General features: G+C 43.4%; 1 protein-coding gene, 1 non-coding gene and 1 pseudogene across 2 annotated transcripts; 1 reads left to right on the top strand and 2 right to left on the bottom strand.

The window, feature by feature from the left end:
* Positions 1–14,345: 14,345 nt before the first annotated feature.
* LOC129547638 (large ribosomal subunit protein uL23 pseudogene) lies at positions 14,346–15,003 on the bottom strand (annotated as a pseudogene).
* Positions 15,004–17,864: 2,861 nt separating this feature from the next.
* On the top strand, positions 17,865–17,994 carry LOC129548247 (U11 spliceosomal RNA). The gene has a single exon (XR_008684324.2). It is a non-coding gene; the product is annotated as a U11 spliceosomal RNA (small nuclear RNA).
* A 1,841-nt stretch (positions 17,995–19,835) lies between these two features.
* On the bottom strand, positions 19,836–23,886 carry CCR4 (C-C motif chemokine receptor 4). The gene is made up of 2 exons (XM_055414738.2): positions 23,747–23,886; positions 19,836–21,329 (listed from the first exon to the last, which is right to left on the bottom strand). The coding sequence occupies exon 2, from the start codon at positions 21,277–21,279 to the stop codon at positions 20,200–20,202; it is 1,080 nt and encodes a 359-aa protein (XP_055270713.1). The 5' UTR covers positions 21,280–21,329; positions 23,747–23,886; the 3' UTR covers positions 19,836–20,199.
* Positions 23,887–25,296: the final 1,410 nt, after the last annotated feature.

A 25,296-nucleotide genomic window follows, 5' to 3' on the forward strand; every position in this document is an offset into this window, starting at 1 on the left:
GTTGCTGACAACAGATGACGAAGATCATTTCCCAAAACTGTAATACCAAAGTGCCACTGAAGGAAGGGGGAGTGGGTGAAATGCTGAATTGACTGAGATTAAGTCTCTGACTTCTGGGAGAACTAGGATCTTGAAATAGAAGTTCAGTTCAGTTGTCGAAGGAAGTTTCCTGTTAACACCCGCATACATCTCTCCTAACTAACACCTTTGGGTAGGATCAGTTCTATCAGGTGTCAGTGAAAATGTTTGTTCTTTGTTAGTGGGTGTTATTACTTCCTCCAAATGTATCAGCATGTTTATTTAGAAATATTTTCCCCTCTATTTTATTATATTAAGTTCATCTCAAGTGATCTTGTTTTGATTGTTGACCTTGTTCATTGTTGTACAATCATATTTCTAGGGTAAGGAATGTTGGATTGCTGGCTCATTTTGAATGGAGATTTCATATTAGTTTGTTTATAAAGATTTACTTCTCTCTCTGCTCCTCCATCTCTGCATAGGAGTGCTGAGGTTGCCTCTGTATTGGATGTTGTTGGTACCCTACCCAGAAGCCTTTGCCTACTGCTACACCCCTCTTTTAGCTGCTGTGAATGTTAGTTGCTTTTTTCCCCAGAAAACTACTCTCTTAATTAATTAATTGGCTGCATGGCATGTGGGATCTAATTCCCTGACCAAAGATCGAACCCAGGCCCTGCACAGGAAGTGCAGAGTCTTATCCAGCGGACCAGCCACCGAGGAAGTCCTACCACAGATCTACTCTTGCCTTAAGTAGGACGATGCCTCACTGACATGTGGACACAAAAGGCCAGACCCTTTGCCTCAAAATGGAACTAATTCTGTGGAACAATTCATGCTCGAGAGCCCCTGTGAAATCAAGCCAGTGCAGGCAACTTGTAATGGTTAATTTTATGTGTCAACTTGACTGAGCCACAGCCATTTGGTTAAACAGTATTCTGGGCATGTCTGTGAGGATTTCTGGATGAGATTAATATTTGAAAAGAAATATTATTGATTTATGTTGATCTTGTATCCTGTAATCTGCTGAACCCAATTAATAGCCCTAAGAGTTTTCCTTTTTTATGGATTCCTTACAATTTTCTACATAAAAGATCATGTCCTCTTTTAGTTTTACTTCTTCCTTTCCAATCTGCATGCATTTTACTCAGCATTTCTTTTTCTTGCCTTGTCTTCCTGACCAGAACCTCCAACATACTATGATAGAAGTGGCAAGAGCAGATTTCCTTGTCTTGTTCCTGATTTTAAGGCAAAGGCAACTACAATGAGGTATCACCTCACACTGGTCAGAATGGCCATCATCAAAAAATCTACAAACAATGAATGCTGGAGAGGATGTAAAAAAAAAGGGAACCCTCTTGCACTGTTGGTGGGAATGTAAACAGATACAGTCACTATGGAGAACAGTATGGAGATTTCTTTCAAAACTAGGAATAAAACTACCAAATGACCCAGCAATCTCACCACTGGGCACATACCCTAAGAAAACCATAACTGAAAAAGACACATGCACCCCAGTGTTCACTTGCAGCACTCTTTACAATAGCCAGGACAGGGAAGCAACCTGGATGTCTGTCAACATATGAAAGGATAAAGAAGTTGTGGTATATATATACAATGGAATATTGCTCAGTCATAAAAAGGAGCACATTTGAGTCAGTTCTAGTGACGTGAATAAACCTAGGGCCCGTTATACAGAGTGAAGTAAGTCAGAAAGAAGAAAACAAATATTGCATATTAATGCATACATATGGAACCTAGAAAAATGGAACTGATGAACCTATTTGCCGGGCAGGAATAGAGACTCAGACATAGAGAACAGACTTATGGACACAGCGGGGGAAGGAGAAGGTGGGACAAATTGAGAGAGTAGCCTGGAAATATATACATTACCATGTGTAAAATAGACAGCCAGTGGGAAGTTGCTGTATGACACAGGGAGTTCAATCTAGTGGCATGGGATGGGGTGGGGGGGTGGGAAGGAGGTTCAAGAGGAAGGGGACACATGTATATATACCCATGGCTGATTCATGCCTATGTATGGCAGAAACCAGCACAATATTGTAAAGCAATTATCCTCCAATTAAAAATAAATAACATTTTTTTAAAAGGGGAAAGCATTCAGCCTTGCATCATCAAGTAAGATGTTGTAAACCTTCTTGTACAAGCCTTTTTAAGAACTAAGATCTTCATTTCCATTGCACAAATACCTAGATATAGAATTCCTGGATCATAGGGTACATACACGTTCAACTTTACAATTGACAAGGTATTTTCTAAAGTGGCTTTTCTATCCAACCATCTTTTAAATTTCTCTTGTTACATCCCAGTGAGTTTTGGAAAACAGAAAGGCCCCCAAACTGTAGATTCAAGTTGCACCTTAATTGGAAGTCTTCTCTGTGATAGACTCAATGTGTCTGTAACCTTCAGGAAGCTTTCAAAAGATGATTTTTTAATTTTCAGCTTAAATCCATTCCCTCATAAGCTCACTCTTTGTCAACTGTACAAACCCTCTCAAACTCCTCCTCAGTCATTCCCCCAAGAGAAGCCCAACTAGACCACAAAATGCACCACTTGAACCACCATTCACTTTATTTCCATGTGATGTTTTTTGTAGCGATGTCATTACAATTAGGAGGAATCCCTCAAACCAAGGCAACCATGGAGAGGTGGCTGTACAGTCCAGTGGTGGCGCAGAGCTTTTTCCTGCCTGGCGGGGCTCCAGGCATAGCCTTGGCTTATCTCCTGTGAGATCAAAAGAGAGCAGACATTCTGCAGGTTCCCACAAGCTATCTTGTAACCATCTCATATGCAAACTCTGCTTCCCATACCACGACTGACATCAGCATCTTCTTCAAAGTACCCATCTCTGTAGGCAAGTATCATACCAGGATGAGCAACCACCTGCTCATCTCACCTGGGAGCCCTACTTTTTAGATTCTCTCTGTGGTTCATTAGTCAACTTTCCCCAATCACAAGGCCTCCTTCTTTTTATTTTTCTAAAGTGGGGAGATCCTGAGTGATTTGGCAGGTTGTGAAAATAAGAAAATAAATAATTCTTCTTTAAAGAAATAAAGAAGTCTAGAAATTGTAACGGAGAAGGCACTGGCAAGCCACTCCAGTACTCTTGCCTAGAAAATCCCATGGATGGAGGAGCCTGGTAGGCTGCAGGCCATGGGGTCGCTAAGAGTCAGACACGACTGAGCAAATTCACTTCCACTTTTCACTTTCACACATTGGAGAAGGAAATGGCAACCCACTCCAGTGTTCTTGCCTGGAGAATCCCAGGGACGGGGGAGCCTGGTGGGCTTCCGTCTATGGGGTCACACAGAGTCGGACACAACTGAAGTGACTTAGCAGCAGCAGCAGAAATTGTAAAGTAGTATAATTCTTCCCTCTATAAAAATGGACAGAAGATGTCCTGGTGGTTCAGTGGTTGAGAATCACCTGCCAAAACCAATGCAGGGGCCACAGCTCTGATCCCTGGTCCGGGAAGGTTTCGCAGGCCACAGGGCAACTGAGCCAGCGTGCCACAACAGGAGAAAGCCCACGCGCAGCAATGAAGACCCAGCATAGGCAAAAACAAGTAAATACATATTTTCAAATTGCATAAAATTTTTTAGTTAAAAATAATTTTAAGAAATGGCTAACATCAATAATATCTCAATAAATCCAGAAAAAATTTAAATAAATAAGAGTTGGGGATTTAAGTTTTAGGTTTATTGTTCCAGGTTTTTATAATGCATTTTCAGGAATTCCTTGGTAATCCAGTGGTTAGGACCAGACACTTTCAGTGCCAGGGCCTACATTCACAAAAAGCCACATGGCCAAACAAACAAACAAAAAAAACTTAATATATCATGAACTTTTGTGCATAGTAGTAAGTTTATAGCTAGAAGCCATTCTTTTTTTTAATGGCATATTCCATAATATACATTAATTAATTTTTTACTAAATGTTTTAACCATATAGAAAAGTATTGAGAATAATGTAACAAACATCCTTTTGCCCTTTAACGGTTAGAAAAAAGTTCAATTGCATATACATATTTTCTCCAGTTTGTCACTTGTCTTCTGAGTTTTATTTTGGTGATTTTTAATCATGCATATTTTTGTATTCACATGGTTGAATTTATTACTCATTTCTTTTATGGCTTCTGAATTTTTAGAATGTTCTAGACTGTGCCAAAATTATGAAGAAATTCTTCCATGGTTCCATTTATAACTTATATTGTTCCAATTTTTACATTTAAATTTTTATCTATTTGCCACTTAACCATGTATGTATGACGAATGAATCAAGCTTAATTCTTTTCCCAGATAACAGTCCAACTTGGCCTACTCCTTAAGTAAATCTGTTGTGTCCCTCCTTTGACTTAGGATGGCATCTTTATTTTTTTATTGAAGTATAGTTTATTTACAATTTTGTGTTAGTTTCAGGTATATAGCAAAGTGATTCAGGTCTATATGTATAAATATTCTTTTTTAGAAGATTTAGATATAGATACAGGTAGAGATGGGCTTCTCTGATGGTTCAGATGGTAAAGAATCTACCTGCAGTACAGGAGACCCGGGTTCGATTCCCTGGGTCAGAAGATCCCCTGGAGAAGGGGATGGCTACTCACTCCAGTGTTCTTGCCTAGAGAATCCCATGGGCAAACGGTCCATGGGGTCACAGAGAATTGAACACAACTGAGTAACTAACACTTTCACTTTCACTTGTTCACAGGTTAAGATATGCCAACAATGTAATATTACTCAGCCATAATAAAGAATGAACTCTTGCCATTTGTGACAACATGGGTGGACAGAAGTGGTATGGACCTAACAGAAGCAGACGATATTAAGAAGAGTTGGCAAGAATACGCAGAAGAACTGTTCAAAAAAGATCTTCACGACCCAGATAATCACGATGGTGAATTATCTCACCTAGAACCTCACCTAGAACCAGACATCCTGGAGTGTGAAGTCAAGTGGGCCTTAGGAAGCATCACTATGATCAAAGCTAGTGGAGGTGATGGAATTCCAGTTGAGCTATTTCAAATCCTGAAAGATGATGCTGTGAAAGTGCTGCCCTCAATATGCCAGCAAATTTGGAAAACTCAGCAGTGGCCACAGGACGGGAAAAGGTCAGTCTTCAATCCAATCCCAAAGAAAGGCAATGCCAAAGAATGCTCAAACTACCTCACAATTGCACTCATCTCACACACGTAAAGTCATGCTCAAAATTCTCCAAGCCAGGCTTCAGCAATACATGAACCATGAACTTCCAGATGTTCAAGGTGGTTTTAGAAAAGGCAAAGGAACCAGAGATCAAATTGCCAACATCCGCTGGATCATCGAAAAAGCAAGAGAGTTCCAGAAAAACATCTACTTCTTTATTGACTATGCCAAAGTCTTTGACTGTGTGGACTACAACAAACTGTGGAAAGTTCTTCAAGAGGTGAGAATACCAGACCACCAGACCTGTGTCCTGAGAAATCTGTATGCAGGTCAGGAAGCAATAGTTAGAACTGGACATAGAACAACAGACTGGTTCCAAATCGGGAAAGGAGTCCGTCAAGGCTGAATATTGTCACTCTGCTTATTTAACTTATATGTAGAGTACATCATGAGAAACGCTGGGTTGGATGAAGCACAAGCTGGAATCAAGATTGCTGGGAGAAATATCAATAACCTCAGATATGCAGATGACACCACCCTTATGGCAGAAAGCGAAGAAGGACTAAAGAGCCTCTTGATGAAAGTGAAAGAGGAGAGTGAAAGTGTTGACTTAAAACTCAACATTCAAAAAACTAAGATCATGGCGTTCACTTCATGGCAAATAGATGGGGAAGCAATGGAAACAGTGACAGACTTTATTTTTGGGGGCTCCAAAATCACTGCAGATGGTGACTGCAGACATGAAATTAAAAGATGCTTGCTCCTTGGAAGAAAAGTTATGACCAACCTAGACAGCATATTAAAAAGCAGAGACATTACTTTGCCAACAAAGGTCCGTTGAGTCAAAGCTATGTTTTTTCCAATAGTCATGTATGGATGTGAGAATAAATGAACAAAAACAAAACAAATGCACAAACATAAAAAAATAGAAACAGAAGGGAGGGTGTGGGGGATGAGTAAACCAGGCGAGAGAGTTTAAGGGGTAGTTTTCCAGTTACAAAATATATGAGTAACAAGTATAAAATGGACAGTGTGGGGGAATATATCCAATAATTATGTAGTATCTTTGGTATCCTTTTTTTAATTTCGTATCTCTATAAGCTGATGGATATTCCCTAAACTTACATGGTAATCATTTCATGATATATGTAAGTCAAATCATTATGCTGGGGACTTCCCTAGTAGTCCAGTGGCTAATATTCCATGGTCCCAATGTAGAGGCCCAGATTTGATCCCTGGTCAAGGAACTAGATCCTACATGCAGCAACTAAGAGTTCACATGCTGCAACTAAGATCTGGGACAGCCAAATAAATAAATAGATATTTAAAAAATCATCATGCTGTATACCTTAAACTTATACAGTATCCATCTCACTCAGTCATGTCTGACTCTTTGAGACCCCATGAACTATAGCCTACCAATCTCCTCTGTCCTTGGGATTCTCCAGGCAAGAATACTGGAGTAAGTTGCCATGCCCTCTTCCAGGGGATCTTCCCAAACCAGGGATCGAACCCAGGTCTCCCGCATTGCAGGTGGATCCTTTACCTTCTGAGCCACCAGGGAAGCCCAAGAATACTGGAGTGGATAGCCTATCCCTTCTCCAGGGGAACTTCTTGACCCAGGAATCAAACCAGGGTCTCCTGCATTGCAGGCAGATTCTTTACCAGCTGAGATGCCTGGGAAGCCCAAACGTATATGATGCTGTATGCCAATTATATCTCACTGAAGCTGGAAGAATAAAAGAAAATTATGAAGAAAGTAGAGTATTCCCATATACCCCATGCCCTATTTCCCCTTTCACTAATATCTTACATTAGCGTGATGCATTTGTTATACTGAATGAACCAATACTGATGCATCATTGTCAGCTAACGTCCATACTTTACTCAGATGACCTTAGTTTTTAGCTGATGTTCTTTTCTGTTCCACAGCTACATTTTATCATCATATCTCTTCAGGCTCTTCTCGTCTGGGACAATTTCTCAGACTTTCTTTGTTTTTACTGATGTTAACAGGTTTTTTTTCTGTTTGTTTTTTTTTTGTTTTTTTTCAGTTGATTTAAGGGATTTTCTTTTTTTTTGTTGTTTATTTTATTTTTTTTTAATGAGGCTTTTAATTAATGTTTGACAGAGCTGATTCAAGTTGAACAGACTAAATTTCTTTAAACAAACTTACTTATACTCCAGAGTCCTTTAAAAACTTAATAGCATTTATACATTGAAGGTATTTGATTTTCTTGTAACTAGCACTTCAAATGCAACAAGCATTTGAAGCAACAAGAATTTGACCCAACAAGTAAAACTTTCTACAGTTCATAACTTTTATAAATAAAATAAATTAAATGTACAGTGAATAAGTTCTCTGAAATATTTAAATATTTCTGCAGGTTTAGTAACATCGTAAAATACATTTCAACTAAAATTCACAAATCTAAAAACCTGTTAGGCATTTTTAGGCGTTTTAAGTTGGAAATGAAGGCCAATGTTACATCGTAATATGCCAATTACAAATAGTACTTCAAATAGCAAATACTACAGTTTGTCCCAAACTTTAAAAACTATTCATGGACTCAACACTGAACTATTGATGGCTATGAGAATTGTTTCCTAGCCTTTTTGAAAATTTCAATACGTTTAAGGTAATTATTGGTAAGTACGATCCCATAGCCATTTTCTTTATTGCTTTGGGATCAAGTTTATACACTCTTTCTGTGTTTCCTGTCTATAGAAGATCCTTTAGCATTTGTTGGAGAGCTGGTTTGGTGATGCTGAATTCCCTCAGCTTTTGCTTGTCTGTAAAGCTTTTGATTTCTCCTTCATATTTGAATGAGATCCTTGCTAGGTATAGTAATCTGGGCTGTAGGGTATTTTCTTTCATCACTTTAAGTATGTCTTGCCACTCCCTTCTGGCCTGAAGAGTTTCTGTTGAAAGATCAGCTGTTATCCTTATGGGAATCCCCTTATGTGTTATTTGCTGCTTTTAATATTTGTTCTTTGTGTTTGATCTTTGTTAATTTGATTAATATGTGTCTTGGAGTATTTCGCCTTGGGTTTATCCTGTTGGGGACTCTCTGGGTTTCTTGGACTTGGGTGATTATTTCTTTCCCTATTTTAGGGAAGTTTTCAACTATTATCTCCTCAAGTATTCTCTCATGGTCTTTCTTTTTGTCTTCTTCTTCTGGGACTCCTATGATTCGAATGTTGGAGCGTTTAACATTGTCCCAGAGGTCTCTAATATTGTCCTCATTTCTTTTAATTCGTTTTTCTTTTTTCCTCTCTGTTTCATTTATTTCTACAATTCTATCTTCTAGTTCGCTTATCCTGTCTTCTGCCTCTGTTATTCTACTGTTTGTTCCCTCCAGAGTGTTTCTGATCTCATCTATTGCATTATTCATTGTATATTGACTCTTTTTTATTTTTTCTAAGTCCTTATTAAATCTTTCTTCCATCTTCTCAATCCTTTTCTCCAGGTTATTTATCTGTAATTCCATTTTGCTTTCAAGATTTTGAATCATTTTCACCATCAAAATTTGAAATTCTTTATCAGGTAAATTCCCTATATCTTCTTCTTTTGTTTGTGTTGGTGGGCAATTATCTTGTTCCTTTACTTGCTGGGTATTTCTCTGCCTCTTCATCTTGCTTATATTGCTTTGCTTGGGGTGGCCTTTCCCTCTTCTTGCAGTTTGTGGAGTTCTCTTTATTATGTAGTTTCTTCGCTGTGTGTGGGGTTGGACGGGTGACTTGTCCAGGTTCCCTGGTTAGGGAAGCATGTGTCGGTGTTCTGGTGGGTGGAGCTGGATTTCTTCTCTCTCCTTTAGAAGACAATGGGCTGCTTTTCTGGGAGCCTGATGTCCTCTGCCAGTATTCAGAAGTTGTTTTGTGGACTTTACTCCGCGTTCAAATGTTCCTTTGATGAATTTGTGAGGGAGAGAGTGGTCTCGCCGTCTTATCCCTCCGCCATCTTGTTCCTTCCTCCCCAGAACACTGGATTCTTATATTCCACTTGGTCGTGGAGTATCTCTTCCCAGCTGCTCCAACAAGGTGCAGCCGCTGTACCTTACCTTGGACGAGGGGTATCTCCTCAAGGCCGCCCCTCCTGCTTTGAATGTGGATCAGCTCCTCTCGGCCCTCCGGTGCCCAAGCAGCCACCGCCTCCTGGAGGTGGTACAGCTCCTCTCGGCCACCGCCCTAACCCTGGGCGCAGGGCAGCTCCTCTCAGCCACGATTCTGCACGTGGTCGGTTGCGCCGGAGCCGGGCGTCTCCCGCGTCTGCGCCGCCGGAGCCGGGCGTCTCCCGCGTCTGCGCCGCCGGAGCCGGGCGTCTCCCGCGTCTGCGCCGCCGGAGCCGGGCGTCTCCCGCGTCTGCGCCGCCGGAGCCGGGCGTCTCCCGCGTCTGCGCCGCCGGAGCCGGGCGTCTCCCGCGTCTGCGCCGCCGGAGCCGGGCGTCTCCCGCGTCTGCGCCGCCGGAGCCGGGCGTCTCCCGCGTCTGCGCCGCCGGAGCCGGGCGTCTCCCGCGTCTGCGCCGCCGGAGCCGGGCGTCTCCCGCGTCTGCGCCGCCGGAGCCGGGCGTCTCCCGCGTCTGCGCCGCCGGAGCCGGGCGTCTCCCGCGTCTGCGCCGCCGGAGCCGGGCGTCTCCCGCGTCTGCCTCCTTGTTTGACACGACTGAAGTGACTTAGCAGCAGCAGCAGAGGCTGCCTTGGGGAGTTGGTGATGGACAGGGAGGCCTGGCGTGCTATGATTCATGGGTCGCAAAGAGTCAAACACGACTCTGATGTTAACAGTTTTGAAGGATCTTGGTCAGATATTTTGTAGAATGTCCCTCTTTCCCAATTTACCTCTAATTTATCCCTAAATTGGAAGGAGCTGGTAGCTCAAAGCCTGGTATCGTGTAGCGGCAGTGTTAGCAGGCATTCTTGTTTTCTGGTTTTTTTTTTTTTTTTGTCTTCTGTTTTGAGCTAAAATATCTCGGGAGGGCCCTGCTAAGCATTTTAAGAAAGTGAAAGTGAAAGTCTCTCAGTCGTGTCCAACTCTTTGTGACCCCATGGACTATATAGTCCATGGAATTCCCCAGGCCAGAATACTGGAGTGAGTAGCATTTCCCTTCTCCAGGGGATCTTCCCAACCCAGGGATCAAACCCAGGTTTCCCTCATTGCAGGCGGATTCTTTACCCGCTGAGCCACAAGGGAAGCTGGGGATAAATATATTTGATGATAGTAATAAAATACTATATTCCTCTACTTCTATAGTATTCCTATCCTAATTGTAGTCAGTATTAGCTTTCTGAGTGTCGATCTTTGAATTGTTAAGTATGAGTATGCATGTGTTTGAGGCAGGGTGTCTGTTCTTTTCCAGGAGGCAAGCTGTTTTCACAATCCAGTGACTCTCTTCTACAGCCACAGAAACAGATTGTATCGTGCAGATCTGAAACTGAGCAAATCTGCCTCCTCTGAACCAAACTGGAACTCGGAGGGCTTCTGATTCGAGCTCTGATCCTGCCAGCTCCTGCTCCTGGCGGTAAACCTCTCCCTATGGGAAATGGGTTCTTGCAGAGATTGTGAGCTCTGTCACTGCTGTACCCTTTCTCCACGTCTGTGCCTGACATCAGCTTCTTTTAGTAGGCCTTTCATATATGTTTTAGACTCTGAAAAGTATTTCTCTCTCCAAGTTTGATTGAAAATGGAGTTTGTAGGGGTTTTTCATTCTACTTGCTGTTATTTTATAATTTCCCAGAGAAGACGAAAATGCAGATTTCTACAACTCTGATCATACCAAAAGTCATAATGAAGTCATTTTTGACCCAAAGACCACCCACTAATTTCTGGAACTAGGAGGCAAGTCAATCAATCTTTGAACTCTGTCACACAAAGTTTTATTAGAAACATATTGGGGATTTTGGAGAGAGGACTGGTGAACTTTGTGTAGTGAAATAGAAACTTGAGTTGCCAGCATAGAGTACTTAATTAAGAGATAAGGAAATTCACTCATTCACTAAAAAATAATTGAACAACTGCTCTGTGCTAGGCATTTTACTAAGCAGTTAGGTGATGATTATTGGTGGAGCTGGTTTTACTTCATTATTAAAATATTGTTTCCCCTGAACTCAATTGCTTGGGGATAATAAAACCAACCTTATCTACTTAAAGAGGAGGCTGAAATGAGTTTCAAAAATAGTTCGTGGAGTTCTGATATTCTGAAAGGGGAATTTGAAGCCATTAGAAGCTTTTAAGGAGTAAAGTATTTTTTTTTTAATTATATTGAAATATGGTTGATTTGAAATGTTGTCTTAGTTTCAGGTGTAGAGCAAAGTGATTCAGCTATCCATGTGTATCTGTTCTTTTTCTCATTCTTTTCCATTGCAGGTTATTACAGGATATTGAACATAGTTGCCTATGCTATAGACTAGGTCCTTGTTGGTTATCTATTTTATACATAGCAGTGTGTGTGTTTTGATCCCAAGCTCCTAGTTTATCCCTCCCCCTTCCCTTCCCCCTTTGTTAACCATAAGTTTGTTTTCTATGTCTGTGAGTCTATTCCTGTTCTGTAAATAAGTTCATTTGTATCATGTTTTTAGATTTCACATATAAGTGACATCATATGATATTTGTCTTTCTCTGTCTGATCAACTTAGTAAAATAATCTCTAGTTCCGTCCACGTTGCTGCCAATGCATTAGTTGATTCTTTTTATGGCTAATATTCTATTGTGTATATATATATGCCACATCGTCATCCATTCATCCGTAGCACTTAAGTTGTTTCCATGTCTTCAGTTCAGTTCAGTCGCTCAGTCGTGTCCGACTCTTTGCGACCCCATGAACCGCAGCACGCCAGGCCTGCCTGTCCATCACCAACTCCCAGAGTGCACTCAAACTCACGTCCATCGAGTTGGTGATGCCATCCAGCCATCTCATCCTCTGTCATCCCCTTCTCCTCCCACCCCCAATCCCTCCCAGCATCAGGGTCTTTTCCAATGAGTCAACTCTTCGCATGAGGTGGTCAAAGTATTGGAGTTTCAGCTTTAGCATCAGTCCTTCCAATGAACACCCAGGACTGATCTCTTTTAGGATGGACTGGTTGGATCTCCTTGCAGTCCAAGGGACTCTCAAGAGTCTTCTCCAGCACCACAGTTCAAAAGCATCAATTCTTCGGTGCTCAGCTTTCTTCACAGTCCAACTCTCACATCTATACATGACCACTGTAAAAATCATAGCCTTGACTAGACGGACCTTTGTTGACAAAGTAATGTCTCTACTTTTTAATATGCTATCCAGGTTGGTCATAACTTTCCTTCAAAGGAGTAAGCGTCTTTTAATTTCATGGCTGCAATCACCATCGGCTGTGATTTTGGAGCCCAAAAAAAATAAAGTCTGACACTGTTTCCACTGTTTCCCCATCTATTTGCCATGAAGTGATGGGACAAGATGCCATGATCTTCGTTTTTTGAATGTTGAGCTTTAAGCCAACTTTTTCACTCTCCTCTTTCACTTTCATCAAGAGACTTTTTACTTCCTCTTTACTTTCTGCCATAAGGGTGGTGTCATCTGCATATCTGAGGTTATTTATATTTCTCCTGGCAATCTTGATTCCAGCTTGTGCTTCATCCAGCCCAGCATTTTGCATGATGTACTCTGCTGCTACTGCTGCTGCTAAGTCACTTCAGTCGTGTCCGACTCTGTGCGACCCCATAGACGGAAGCCCACCAGGCTCCCCCGTCCCTGGGATTCTCCAGGCAAGAACACTGGAGTGGGTTGCCATTTCCTTCTCCAATGTGTAAAAGTGAAAAGGGAAAGTGAAGTCGCTCAGTCGTGTCCGACCCTTAGCGACCCCACGGACTGCAGCCTACCAGGCTCCTCCATCCATGGGATTTACGTATAAGTTAAATAAGCAGGGTGACAATATACAGCCTTGACGTACTCCTTTTCCTATTTGGAACCAGTCTGTTGTTCCATGTCCAGTTCTAACTGTTGCTTCCTGACCTGCATATAGGTTTCTCAAGAGGCAGGTCAGGTGGTCTGGTATTCCCACCTCTTGAATAATTTTCCACAGTTTATTGTGATCCACACAGTCAAAGGTTTTGGCATAGTCAATAAAGCAGAAATAGATGTTTTTCTGGAACTCTCTTGCTTTTTCCATGATTCAGCAGATGTTGGCAATTTGATCTCTGGTTCCTCTGCCTTTTCTAAAACCAGCTTGAACATCTGGAAGTTCACAGTTCACATATTGCTGAAGCCTGGCTTGGAGAATTTTGAGCATTACTTTGCTAGAATGTGAGATAAGTGCAATTGTGCAGTAGTTTGAGCATTCTTTGGCATTGCCTTTCTTTGGGATTGGAATGAAAACTGATCTTTTCCCGTCCTGTGGCCACTGCTGAGTTTTCCAAATTTGCTGGCATATTGAGGGCAGCACTTTCACAGCATCATCTTTCAGGATTTGAAATAGCTCAACTGAATTCCATCACCTCCACTAGCTTTGTTCATAGTGATGCTTCCTAAGGCCCACTTGACTTCACCTTCCAGGATGTCTGGCTCTAGGTGAGTGATCACACCATCGTGATTATCTGGGTCATGAAGATCTTTTTTGTACAGTTCTTCTGCGTGTTCTTGCCACTTCTTCTTAATATCTTCTGCTTCTGTTAGGTCCATACCATTTCTGTCCTTTATTGAGCCCATCTTTGCATGAAATGTTCCCTTGGTATCTCTGATTTTCTTGAAGAGATCTCTAGTCTTTCCTTTTCTGTTGTTTTCCTCTTTTTCTTTGCACTGATCGCTGAGGAAGGCTTTCTGATCTCTCCTTGCTATTCTTTGGCATTCAGATGCTTATATCTTTCCTTTTCTCCTTTGATTTTCACTTCTCTTCTTTTCACAGCTATTTGTAAGGCCTCACCAGACAGCCATTTTGCTTTTTTGCATTTCTTTTCCATGGGGATGGTCTTGGTCCCTGTCTCCTGTACAATGTCACAAACCTCCGTCCATAGTTCATCAGGCACTCTATCTATCAGATCTAGTCTCTTAAATCTATTTCTCACTTCCACTGTATAATCATAAGTGATTTGATTTAGGTCATATCTGAATGTCTTAGCTATTGTGAATAGTGCTGCTATGAACATTGGGCTGCATGTGTCTTTTCGAGTGGGAGTTTTCTCCAGGTATATGCCCAGGATTGGGATTGCTAGATTACGGCAGCTGTATTATTCATTTTTTTTTTTACATAGTGAAAACTTTTATATTTGGAATTAGCCAGCTGGACTCAGTTTCAGTTCAGTTCAGTTCAGTGGCTCAGTCATGTCCGACTCTTTGCGACCCCATGAACCACAGCACGCCAGGCCTCCCTGTCCATCATGAGAGGACTCAGTTTAGATGATCCCAATTTTGTTGGCAACATCCAAATCATCATAGTCAGGAGCCAGTTGAACATATGCCTTCTTCTCTCCATCAGGCCTGATCAGAGTATTGGCCTTAGCCACATCAGTGTCATAGAGCTTCTTCACAGCCTGTTTAATTTGGTGCTTGTTGGCCTTGACATCCACGATGAACACCAGTGTGTCGTTGTCTTCTATCTTCTTCATGGCTGACTCGGTGGTGAGGGGGAATTCGATGATGGCGTAGTGGTCATTTGTTTCTCCTAGGGGCGCTCTTCCAAGGATATTTGGGCTGCCTCCTGAGCCGCAGTGTTTTGGGCCGCCGGAAGGTGGGTGATGTCCGGATCTTCTTTTTCTTGTGTCTGTGGACACCTTTCAACACTGCTTTCTTGGCCTTCAAAGCCTTTGCTTTGGCTTCAGCTTTAGGAGGGGCAGGGGCTTCCTTCTTCGCCTTCAGCGCCATCTTCATGAAAAGCTATTATTCTTTTTTTAAGGAACCTCCATACAGTTTTTCATAGTGGCTGCACCAATTTACATTACCACCGACAGTGTAGGAGGGTTCCCTTTTCTCCACACTCTCTCTAGCATTATTTTTCTCCCATTTTTTTTGGTTGTTGTTGGTGGTCATACCACTTGGCTTGTGGGATCTTAGTTCCCTGACCAGGGATGGAACTCAGATCTCAGCATTGAAAGCAGTGAAAGTGAAAGTCCTAACCACTGGACCATAAGGGAACTCCCTCCAGCGTTTACTGTGTACAGACTTTTTGATAATGGCCATTCAGGAGTGAAGTACCATGACCCCAGAAATGAATGGAACTTGTGTCTGGTTCATTTGAGTCCAGGAAGCCACAGACCAGTGCAGAATACAGGCCCTCATGGCCAAGGGTAGAGCTGAGCTGTTACCATAACAGAAAGAGAGTGGAGTAGGGATGATGGCTCAGGGTTTGAGGCAGGCGAATTATGACAGCAACGGTGAGGCTGACTAAAGGAAGCACATGAACCAAGATTCAAATGGGTTGAGAGCCAGAGGGTGATGAGTGGAGAGCCTGATGCAAACTCTATCCCTCCTCATTTTCCCACACCTGGGGTCAATCCTATTTATATTAGGTGATGATCCAGAATTCCCATTTTAGACTTGAGTTCCTGGGAGCAGACTCTGAGACTCTGAGATGAACATACAAGAGATTTAATGGGGAGTCCTCTTGGGAACAACATCTGTAAGGGCATGAAGGAAGCAGGACTGGGCAGTAGGAGAAGTTGTTACCACAATGTCGCTGCAACAGAGGCTCAGCTCATCTTACGGGTAGCTCTGCGGTTGGAATGGCTTATCAGCGTGTCCCGAATTAACGCAAGGGGGCAAGTGTTTCTTTCCCCTCGAGACTCAGGCACTGGAAGTGAGCTGCCCCCATGGGAGGACTGTCCTGAAGAGACCAGCTGAGAGCTCCTGGAGCGGATGGGGTGAGTACTCCTCATTCTGCACAGGGTGTGTGGACAGCACCCCACAACCCCAACAGTCTCCTCCAGCCTGATGCAGGATGGCCACTGTCCCAGGAGCTCAAAACTGCCGCCAAAAATAAGGTCCCTAATTTTTGTCTCAGTTTTTCCTCTTTTGCTCCTCTCCCCACCCAACCCTCCTTCACTCCAAAAGCCTACTCGCCCCTCTCTGACCACAAGGGGTAGGCTTTTCATGTGCAATTTCACCAGCTTAGAATGTCCTTCCTCCCTTCCATTCACGAAAGTCACACTTCTCTTATAAAGCCAACTTCAAAAGCTAGTTGAAGTTTGACATATGACGTTGATTCCTTCTTCGTCTGGGGTCCTGAAGCATTTTGTTTGTGAGTCTGTTATTTTATCTGTCCTGCTTGCTTCATAGTTGATCTTGTACTTGTACTTGTGTTTTCCCTTCTCAGGCTGCAATCTATACATGCAGAGCCCACTCTTTTATCCTATCCTCCTCCCCGTTACCTACCATCTCGCGTGGTACAAGACAGACTCCCAACAAATCAGAAATCATTGCATAAAATGTCCGAGAGTGTTATAAGAGTTTCTTTGAAAAATCTCCATAAAGATCTGTACATCACCCAGCATTCTTCCTTCTCTTGGGAAGCAGGTGACATTTTTTTATTTAAGAGTTTGAGTGCCTATTATGGGACAGATACTAATAGGGCTATTTCTTATTATTCTTTTTGTTGTTGTTGAGGTAAAATTCACACACAATAAAACCAATCATTTAAAACTGTACCTACCATTCAGGACTTCTCTGGCCATCCAGAGGTTAAAACTCCAGGCTTCCACTGCAGGGGATTTGATCCTTGGTCAGGAGAAGGCAATGGCAACCCACTCCAGTACTCTCAGCTGGAAAATCCCATGGGCGGAGGAGCCTGGTAGGCTGCAGTCCATGGGGTTGCTAAGAGTCAGACACGACTGAGCAATTTCCCTTTCACTTTTCACTTTCATGCATTGGAGAAGGAAATGGCAACCCACTCCAGTGTTCTTGCCTGGAGAATCCCAGGGACGGCGGAGCCTGGTGGGCTTCCGTCTATGGGGTCGCACAGAGTCGGACACGACTGAAGAGACTTAGCAGCAGCAGCAGCAGGGAACTAAGATCCCACATGCTTCATAGTGTGATCAAAAAATAAAAATAAAAAAAATTTTAATGTCCAATTCAGTGGCATTTAGTACATTCATAATGCTGTGCAGACATAACTTCTATCTTATTCCAAAACAATGATATCATCTGAAAAGCAAACCTCTTTCTTTTGTTCTTAAAGAAATTACACCTAGTCTGTGACTCATTGGAAAAGACCCTGATGCTGGGAAAGATTGGGGGCAGGAGGAGAAGGGGACGACAGAGGATGAGATACTTGGATGGCATCACTGACTCGATGGACATGAGTTTGAGTGAACTCTGGGAGCTGGTGATGGACAGGGAGGCCTGGCGTGCTGTGGTCCATGGGGTCGCAAATGGACACGACTGAGCGACTGAACTGAACTGGTGTTCCCCAGAAGCTAGACATGGTGCAGCAAGAGAAGAATGGTCCTAATGTCCTAATGAAAACATACAGTTCAGTTCAGTTCAGTCGCTCAGTCGTGACCAACTCTTTGCAACCCCATGAATCACAGCATGCCAGGCCTCCCTGTCCATCACCAACTCCCGGAGTTCACTCAAACTCATGTCCATCGAGTTGGTGATGCCATCCAGCCATCTCAATCTCCATCGTCCCCGTCTCCTCCCACCCCCAACCTTTCCCAGCATCAGAGTCTTTTCCAGTGAGTCAACTCGTCGCATGAAGTGGCCAAAGTATTGGAGTTTCACAGTTATCCCACCTTAAAAAGGGTTTCTGTCACAAGAGGCACGCATTGGACAGCTCTTGTTCTTTGCAGAATCAACATCAAGAGATTTTGGAAGTATAATTTTTTGGTTCTTGGGTAGCTGGTGATTGTTGGTCCTGGCACCCTTAAAAAAAAAAGCAAAACCAAACTTTGTGTAGAAATCAAGCTGGGGTTTCTATGTTTGTTACTGAAGGGGAAGGAACTTTCTTTCCAGTGAGCTGAGAGGGTTACGTTTGGGTGTCACCAGAGGTTCTAAATTCCCATCCTGAGGGGACAGCTCCCAACTTTGGAGCAAGGGAGGCCCTGAGGTACTGGAGGTGATAGGTGACCCCATCCTCAGATGGGGCGCAGGAGCTGTGTGGTCTGCAGCCTCGGTGAGCGTTAGATGTGATGGACACTAAAGGGACAGTAAAACCCTGTTGATTAGTCTTTGTCTTTTGGTGTCCTTACATTTCTGTCTCCTGTTGATTAAATGAATGAAACTGCAAGTGCTAAGAGGAAAGGGGAGGCAGCCACTGGCTGGGAAGTTCAAAACCACACTTTATGACCAAGGAACATAGATACTTTGAGTAGTCATCTTTTTTTTCAATCACTCTGAACTCTATTCTGCTCTACAAATAAGAGGAAACCAAGGCTAGGAGAGGAAAGTAATGGCTCAGACGCACAAGGAAACACAGAAGTATAATTTGCAGACCCTGCCATGTCACGTGGGGGTTTTCCAAGGACTGCCCAGGAACCCTCCTGTCCCCACTCCTCATCCACTCTCGTCCCCAAGCACTTTTGTGACAGTGAGTAGTGACTCCTCTCCATCCCAAGTGCTTATCTTAACACTGAAACCTTTAATTCTTCCTCTCGGGACATGGATCTCTTCTATGACATGTAGCAAAGACGATCAAGCCAGACAACGGGAACATTAGCGGCTCAGATGCTCATCCCCAGTGGGAGACCAAACATACACATAACCAGGAAAAACTATACACAGGTCTATTTATTGTCTTTTATTGTATTTCTAGAAAGGCAATATCAACTTACCCTGTTAAAAATCACCTTCTGAAAATACATTTTCTGGAAATGCATTCTTTATAAATGGAAAGCATGCAATAATGTGTAAATTTACAGAAGCATTTTAAACTGGTTAACTCAGGTAATAGTTTGCAAAACAGGTTTTGCTTTTGGAGCAATTACAGATATCCTTAGACTTTGTAAGTCTTAATTCTGATTAAGGCTGTAAGAACAGAGATTTCTCTTAATGATTAATTACATAATTAAAATGACTTGTAAGAAGTGACTGATTGAAATTTTGAATCATCCAAAAGTTAAAAGCCAGGGCCAATATTTTAAAAGATGACACTTTACACAATTCCAAATTTTTTGGAAGTCATTTTTATGCCATATCAGCATTAACTTTTAGTGGATTATTTTTGCCTTACTTTATGGCAGGCACTTTTAAATGATTAAGGAAGCGTTGTCTTGTTACTTGACTAGTCCTTGTTATTTTTGGTTTTGAAGGAAATGCTTGTAAATGAGTAAAAGACCCCAGATAAATGTATCTGGGCCTATGTATTATTTCTTAAATTTGAATACTCATGTATTAATGAAAATAAAACGCACCAGAAGCCTATGAAACTGTGTTTGAATTTCTACAAGTTACGTTTAGATTTGTTAATGCCTTGCATTTCAAGTTTAGAAATCAGACCATTCTAATGACAGCTTATACTTGTCATCAGCATTGGAAGTTTGGCTTTCATTAACAAATAATCCTTCACAATAAAAGAATTCAGATCTAAGTTCATTTCTTTACTATTTGTTTCTGCAGACACCTGGCTTCATTGAGTACACCGTGCTTCAGATATATGAGTAGGAAAACACTGGGACAGTATGCCGAAGTTTTTCTATATTGTTTCACAGAAGCTAGTAGAAGTTTAAAGGCCTCATTTGCACAGCAAGAATTAGCACTTTACTCCCCCAGTCAATTCTCTACAAACCCCTCTAAAGAATCCCACGAGTTCAGGTAGGAAGGGAATGGTCTTCCCTTTCCAAAAATATCTCTCTCCTCACTGATACATGCTCAGAAGCCTCCTCAGGTTTACTCATCCCTGCAGGAAAGCCTGGCACAGCAAGGAAGGATGCCTCGGTCCAGGTGAACTCTGGTCACACTGAACTTGTACTTGGCAGGAAGAAAACGTGACTGCCAGGTGAGAAGCCCTACTTTTTGCAGTGGATGTAATTCTTCTTCTCCCCTGTACTTGTTCAGGAAACTGTTACTTTGATACAATTTTAAATAAGCTCTCAACTTGGGAAGCTTATTAACTGTTTCTTGACTTTTCAGTTTTTACAGAGCATCACGGAGATCATGGTCCACCGTGGACTGCGTGTAAGATGAGCTGGGTGTGTCAGTGTACATTGGGAGGAGTCGACAGTATTGGCAGAGCACCAGAGTGCCCCGGCAGGTTTTGAAGAGCTGTACGATGTACTTGCGGAACTTCTCCCCCAGGAAGAAGTAGATGACAGGATTGAGGCAGCAGTGAACAAAAGCCAGGGTCTCTGTGGTCTGAATGGCATAGTCCAGGTGCCTCTCAAATGTGCAGTCCTGAAGGACCTCCAGCTCCACCAGGGTCTCCAGGAAGAGCACCACATTGTAAGGGGTCCAGAACCCCAGGAAGAGGACCACGACAGCAAAGATCATCTTTACTGCCTTGTTTTTCTTCTCATTTTTGCAGTGCTGCAAGGTCCTAATGATCATGGAGTAGCAGAACAGCATGATTCCCAAGGGGATCACCAGCCCTAGAATGTTGATCTCCAGGGAGCTCAGGACCTTCCACCTCGTGGAGTTGAATGAGTACTTGGTTTGGCAGTAGGTGTGGTTGCGCTCAGTGTAACACGTGCTGAACAAGAGGCCAGGGAGGGAAGCGAGCACAGCCACTGACCACGTGGCCACACTGGTGATGACCCCGTATGTCAAGGTCCTGGCCCTCAGGGAGAAGACAGCGTGCACGATGGCCAGGTACCTGTCGATGCTCATGAGTGTGATGAAGAAGATGCCGCTGTAGAAGCCCACCAGGTATATCCAAGAAATCAGCTTGCAGAGGCCAAGCCCAAACACCCACTGGTCTGCAGCGTAGTAGCCCCAGAAAGGGAGCGAGAGCACGAAGAGCAGGTCTGAGATGGCGAGGTTGAGCAGGTACACGTCGGTCATGGACTTGAGCCGCTTGTACTTGAACAGGACCAGGACCACCACAGAATTTCCGAGCAGACCAAAGAGAAAGACCAAGGAGTAAAGTGGGGGCAGGAAGAGCACCCCAAATGCCCTGATGCCATCCTTGTTGCAAGGCCTGGGGAGGTTTTCATAGAGATAATAACTGTTATAGATGCTTTCATCCAGGGTGGTGTCTGCTATATCTGTGGGGTTCATTTTCAGATTTACAGACTCCTCAAGGCAGGTCTGAGCCCAACCAGAAGAACCTAATGAGGGGAAGAGCCAATAGATTTCTATAAGAACAGAAAAATCAGAACAGTGCTGTGTGCAGAGCATAGCTGCTTTGCCCAGATCATCACTCTTCCCAAGCTTCCGGCATCGAGGGGCTCAGGTCCTTGAACAGAAGAGCAGTACAGCCGAAGTGCAGTAATCCTGCCCTTTGGTGGCAGACAGACACCAAATCCCAGCTCTGCCACTTTTCCTACCCCTCTGCTGGGAGCTCTGGTTCTCCCATTTGTAAGCGGGAGAAGTAAAACCTTCTTTCAATGAGGTGTTTTTCAAGGATATATTTCTGAAAGCTAGTCTGGTATTTACTGAAATCACTCACAGAAATGACAAGACCAGATGACCTGACCAACAGTACCACTCCCAGGGCCTTTCTGACATGAAAGTAAAAAAAAAAAAAAAAAAAGGATAGAAAATCTATGCATGTTTCCCCTTCAGATTGTAAAGCCCAAAATTCAGAGATGGCTTAGTTAAATCATCAGGCTAGAAAGGAACCAGGTTGACCTCTTGCTTTTGTATAAATGTTCTAATTCCTTCCGTGTGCTTTGCACTTCACAGATTTCAGAACATGTTCACTGGCATTGTGCATTCAATCCCAGTCGTGTGTTCCTGCTCTTATACCCCTTCCAACAAAAACCTGGTATTCTAACCCAAAGAACCATACTGAGCTGTGGTGTGCATGACTCACAAAAGTCTCAGAGAAGTTAAGTGTCTTCCGAAGACCACAGAGCCACACAGAGAATGTATTCTTTGGGCCCCAAGTCCCAGTGACGTGCTGCAGGTGAACCAGGTCTGGGAGGGTGAGGAGGTGGCCCTGGGGGGCTCTGATGTGTGGCTCTTGCTGGTTTCCACGGTGTAAACACTCCCACCATGTGTGTGTCCTAAGTCACTTCAGTTGTGTCCGACTCTTTGCAACCCCCTGGACTGTAGCCCACCAGGCTCCTCTGTCCATGGGATTCTCCAGGCAAGAATACCAGAGTGGATTGCTGTGCCCTCCTCCAGGGGATCTTCCCGACCCAGGGATCAAACCTACATCTCCTGTATTGAAGGCAGATTCTTTTACCATCAAGCCACTGGGGAAGCCCAAACACTCCCACCATGTCCAAGGTCAAATCACCAACTGCCCCACAAAATTTCTGAAGATTTAACAATCAGCTCCTGAGCACTGGTACAGGTGGGCCACAGCACACCACACCCAAGTCCTGTGTTCACTCTGGAGCACTGTCTTACCTGGAACGCACCTGGACTCCCCAGCTGGGTACTAGCCACTCCTGGGCCAATCTGACACTAAAGCAACAAATGTGTTTTTCCAGGCCCTATGGAAGGTGGCAGTATTCGGTTGGGTGAGTCGAGGGAAATTTCTGGTCTTTTCATCAGAACTGCATACGAAGATCAATTTTACGCACGAATCCTATCAGAGTGGCAATTAGCAGGATAAATCTAGAAGAGTCATATCATAGCCAGGAAGAAAATCTCTACCTTCCCAATCACCCTCATTTCTTATCTAAACTGGCAGATGAGGTTACAATCTTAACCTTACACACACACTCACAACCACCCTCATTTCCTGTCTAAATTGGCAGATGAAGAGGTTAAAATCTTCTGAAAGTTACACACATGTCCATATGTGAATCAGAGCAATGCAGGAGGCTTTCTGCCTCAAGGCCACCTCTCCTTGCATCCTTCTTAGTGGAACCCTGATATTCTTGATCAAAACCCTATCACATTGTTCAATAATTCCACATACATTCCCCATCTCCCACTCTGACCGCCACACACCCAAACACCCAAAGTATGTGTTTCTCAGAGAGGTTTTGATTTATTCCTCCAAAGGGATGCTGAAGACCTGGGGCACCGCAGGTTCTCAAAAAAATTGTGTTAAATGATTATCAATTCCAATTAAACGAGTAACTATTCTGGTCTATCGCCATCATTTTACCAGTGAAAATGAAAGGAATAAGAGAGGCTGAGGTGTTAGGAAATTATCAGGAGAAGCAATAGAAGTCGACACAGCTGGTTAATGTCTGGAATTATTCTGCAGCCCTTATTTGGCAGGTGTTTCTTGAGCCGGGAGTCTTGATAGAAGCCAGAAGTGGAAAAGTATATGTGGTGAACGAAAATTAACTGTGTGTTCTGAGCATATAGTTTAGGCCAGATGTGTGCGGGAGGAGAGCACTGTTAAGTATGTGAGAGCCAGTCAGAGGAGGGCTGGGAGGACTGTGTGTGAGTGATAAGGACAAGTGCCAACTAGGATGAACCACCAGAATGACCGGGATGCCCAAGTGATCGGCTGGCTGCCTAGCTGGGCAGCTTTCAGCACTTCCAAAACCCGCACACCTGTGCACAGAGCAGCCCAGGGTTCGAGGACCTAAGCACCCCACCCCATCTGCCACCTTACCTTGCTTTTCTGAAAGTGGCTCCAAGGCGGGTCTGCGAGGCAGTGCCCGGCTTGCTCAAGAAGCAGTGCACTAAGAAAGACAGGTGCCTTTGAAGGGCGCGTGGCTTCCTGTGAACACCAACTCTGTTCCTCGCCCATCTGCGCACGCTGAGTTCAAGTGGGGTTTTTGATAGAAGTAAGAAGCAGAAAATGAGTGACTCTCCGCTCGGGTTCAGGTTACTCACTCATTTCCCCAAACTGAAAGCTGGGAAGGTTTGCGCCCTGCTAGATGAGGGAAGTCAGGTTTTCAAGAGAGAAACTTTTTAATGTTTTACAATTTGTTGGATTTTTAATTTACCTTTTTTCCAGTTTAGCTGGCTATGTGCAGTAGAGATGACCTTTATATTCTGGATCAACGAGCTGTTTGTTATTTTCCCATCCTTGGATGCGCTGTGACCAGCAATCAAGATATGCCACGATATGTTCTCTAAACAGTGGGATCTGAGGAGGTCAGAGTGAGAAGCCAGACTTATTTAAGAATAATAGTTAGGGGCAGGGAAGTGTATTCAGATGTGTGTGTCTGGCAGTGACACTCCATGTCAACCATAGTCAATAAATGTCCTCAGTCTGGTGTAAGTGACATGACAGCATAGCTCCAAGCCCCCCACACCACAGGAAGACCCTTCCCCCAAGCCTCTTCTACTTAGAAATGGCAGCGCTTCCCCTGGACAGTGATGCTGGCTGAGAATTTCTTTGGGTTCACCTACCAGTCATAGCCAAGGGGCTGACATTGCTCCTAAGTTTTTTCTGTGTGGTATCCTTGGCCCCTGCCAGCTCTCAGTTATCTCCGTTTATCTACAGCTGCTTGGCCCTTTGGTTCAGCTTTTTTTCAAAGAGCCGAGCCACAAATGTCATTTTTCCTGAGGCAGTTGCAAGAATAAGAACTGAAAAATTAAACTAGAGTGGTGTTTATCAACCTTTTTTTTATCACCCCATCCCAAGGAGTCTTATCAGACATTTTTTTCGTCATCACCTCCCCATGATATATTTGGGTGTTTTTTTTTTTGGCCATGTCACGTGGCATGTGGAATCTCAGTCCCCCAATGCAGTCTTAACCACTGGACCACCACGGAAATCCTTCACAAAATATTTTAATGCCACGGATAAATAGGGGAGTTCCCTGGTGGTCTAGTGGTTAGTGCTTTCTATTGCTTTCATTGCTGTGGCCCAGGTTCAATCCCTGGTTGGTGAACTGATATCCACCAAGATGCGTGTCATGGCCAAAATAAATAATACCACAGATAAATAGTAAATGTGCTTGTTATATATATATATATGCTTTATGTATAAAAGAGTAAGATTTATTTAGGGTGGGGGAGTTGCTTCTGGCTTCTAATGGGAAGAGACGGGAAATGTTGCTTAAAATCCTACCGCACACAGGGCAGCCCTCCACAATGGAGTCACCCAGCCCAGAAGACCGGCAGTACTGAGCTTGAGGACTCCTAAGCTGGAGCAATGTTCCCCCAGGTAAACTGCAGAGCCAGATGCACAGAGATTCTATAAAAGGAAAT

This window comes from Moschus berezovskii, chromosome 24, assembly GCF_049115385.1.
Source record: "Moschus berezovskii isolate FMDL1 chromosome 24, NW_MosBer_1.0, whole genome shotgun sequence".
NCBI classification, from domain to species: domain Eukaryota; kingdom Metazoa; phylum Chordata; class Mammalia; order Artiodactyla; family Moschidae; genus Moschus; species Moschus berezovskii.